Raw genomic sequence first — 1,494 nt, 5'->3', positions numbered from 1 at the left:
ATGGAGTGCCAGGTTGTTAAAGCAAAGTGTTCTTGCATTGAGGGAGTACTTGAGTAGAGGCCCAAAGTCTGCATACCAGACTCTTCTTGGTGTTAGTGTCCAACCTCTATAGGATTATCTCATAATCCTAGCAGCATGGAAAACCTGACCAATCCCCACAAGAGTTTACATACCTTTTTGCAAAATGTCCAATCCCGGCAAAGGTTTTATGTACCTTATTTGCATAGTAAGCTGTTCAATGTCTGGGCAAGATTGTGGGTTAGCAAATTTCCTTAGCAGAACTACAAACCCTGGGCCATATTCCCCAAAAATATGTATTGTAATTCTGACTGTATACTGTTATAATTTAGTTCTGTAAAAACATTGGTTGGCTTTGGGAAGAGCAGTATACCTTCCATAACATAATCTAATGAATAAAATGTTTGAGTCATACCAAGTGAACCCTTACACCCAACTTGAATAGATCCCAGAGATGAGGAAGATAGGCACTACCTGATAATGATAAGTAATCACAGGGATCTCCGAGGATGCCCCAAATAGATACGAAAGGACTACATTCCCAAGTCAAACTCTGAATGTGGACTTCTACCCACTTGAACTGTAAGAAAATACATTTCTGCCCTTTTAAGCCACCCAGTTCTATTTCTAGTACAGCAGTACTAGCTCCCTGTAGCTGATGAGAACAGCAAGTGACCTCCCTCTCTGTGGGGGAGGTTCTGGGCTGGACATGAGAGTGACCGCACGGTTGAACGACCTATCTCTAACTGGACCTGCTTTCTCTTCTTCAGGCACTGATGATCGGACAGAAATATTAAGATTACGTAGACGATTTCTAAAGGACCAAGAAAAGATCAGTTTTATTTATGCCAGAAAAGGTGCTGCAGAACACAAGCGAGAGAAGGTGTGTATCTTTTCCAGGCATGTCATTGGTTAGAAATGTCTGTTGTTGCTGTCCTTGAGGTACTAGTTCATCTTGGTGCACATAACACCGTCCCAGAGCAGAATTGCTTGCAGTGAGGCCAGTTATGAGCTACCATCTCCACTGCCCTCTGTGAGCTTGCAGGACAACATTGAATTCAACCTCGTGGGTTTGGGACTTGCATCTTCAGAGGAAGGCCTAGCTTGCAAACCTGAGGAACCTCTTAGCACACCTCTCTGTGTGGATCAGTCCATTCTGGTTCTTTTACGTGGTGGAAAAGGTCTCTCTTGATTCCTGAAGTTTAATGCCTACAATGGCAACTGCTTGATGGCATTGGTTCATTCTTTGTCACAGACCAGACCCTTAGGGGCACGCATTAAGTCCCCCGAGGTCATGGGTCACTGCTGTGGTCCTGATCTGAGACTCTGTTACAACCGACTGTTTTCCTGGAAGCACCTGGGCAGGGAAGGAGTGGAAGCCTTGATTGATGAAGTGAAGCGTTTTCAGAATGTTTGAAAATAACTTGTTTATCTGCTTCAATTTTGCTTAAAAACCAGTAATTGTAACATATATAT

General features: G+C 43.4%; 1 protein-coding gene across 1 annotated transcript in view; it reads left to right on the top strand.

Annotated features, from left to right (window-relative positions):
- Positions 1-1,494, top strand: part of PRKDC (protein kinase, DNA-activated, catalytic subunit) — a 217,273-nt gene that overhangs the window by 133,193 nt on the left and 82,586 nt on the right. The window contains exon 57 of the mRNA XM_045291676.1: positions 789-901. Coding sequence (XP_045147611.1) covers positions 789-901 — 113 coding nt within the window. The remainder of the gene's footprint in view (positions 1-788; positions 902-1,494) is intronic.

Source organism: Echinops telfairi, unplaced genomic scaffold, assembly GCF_000313985.2.
Source record: "Echinops telfairi isolate 266 unplaced genomic scaffold, ASM31398v2 ScPeMD7_1;HRSCAF=3_0, whole genome shotgun sequence".
NCBI lineage: Eukaryota > Metazoa > Chordata > Mammalia > Afrosoricida > Tenrecidae > Echinops > Echinops telfairi.
The sequence above is the reverse complement of the archived record's forward strand: the minus strand, read 5'-3'. Positions and strand labels throughout refer to the sequence as shown.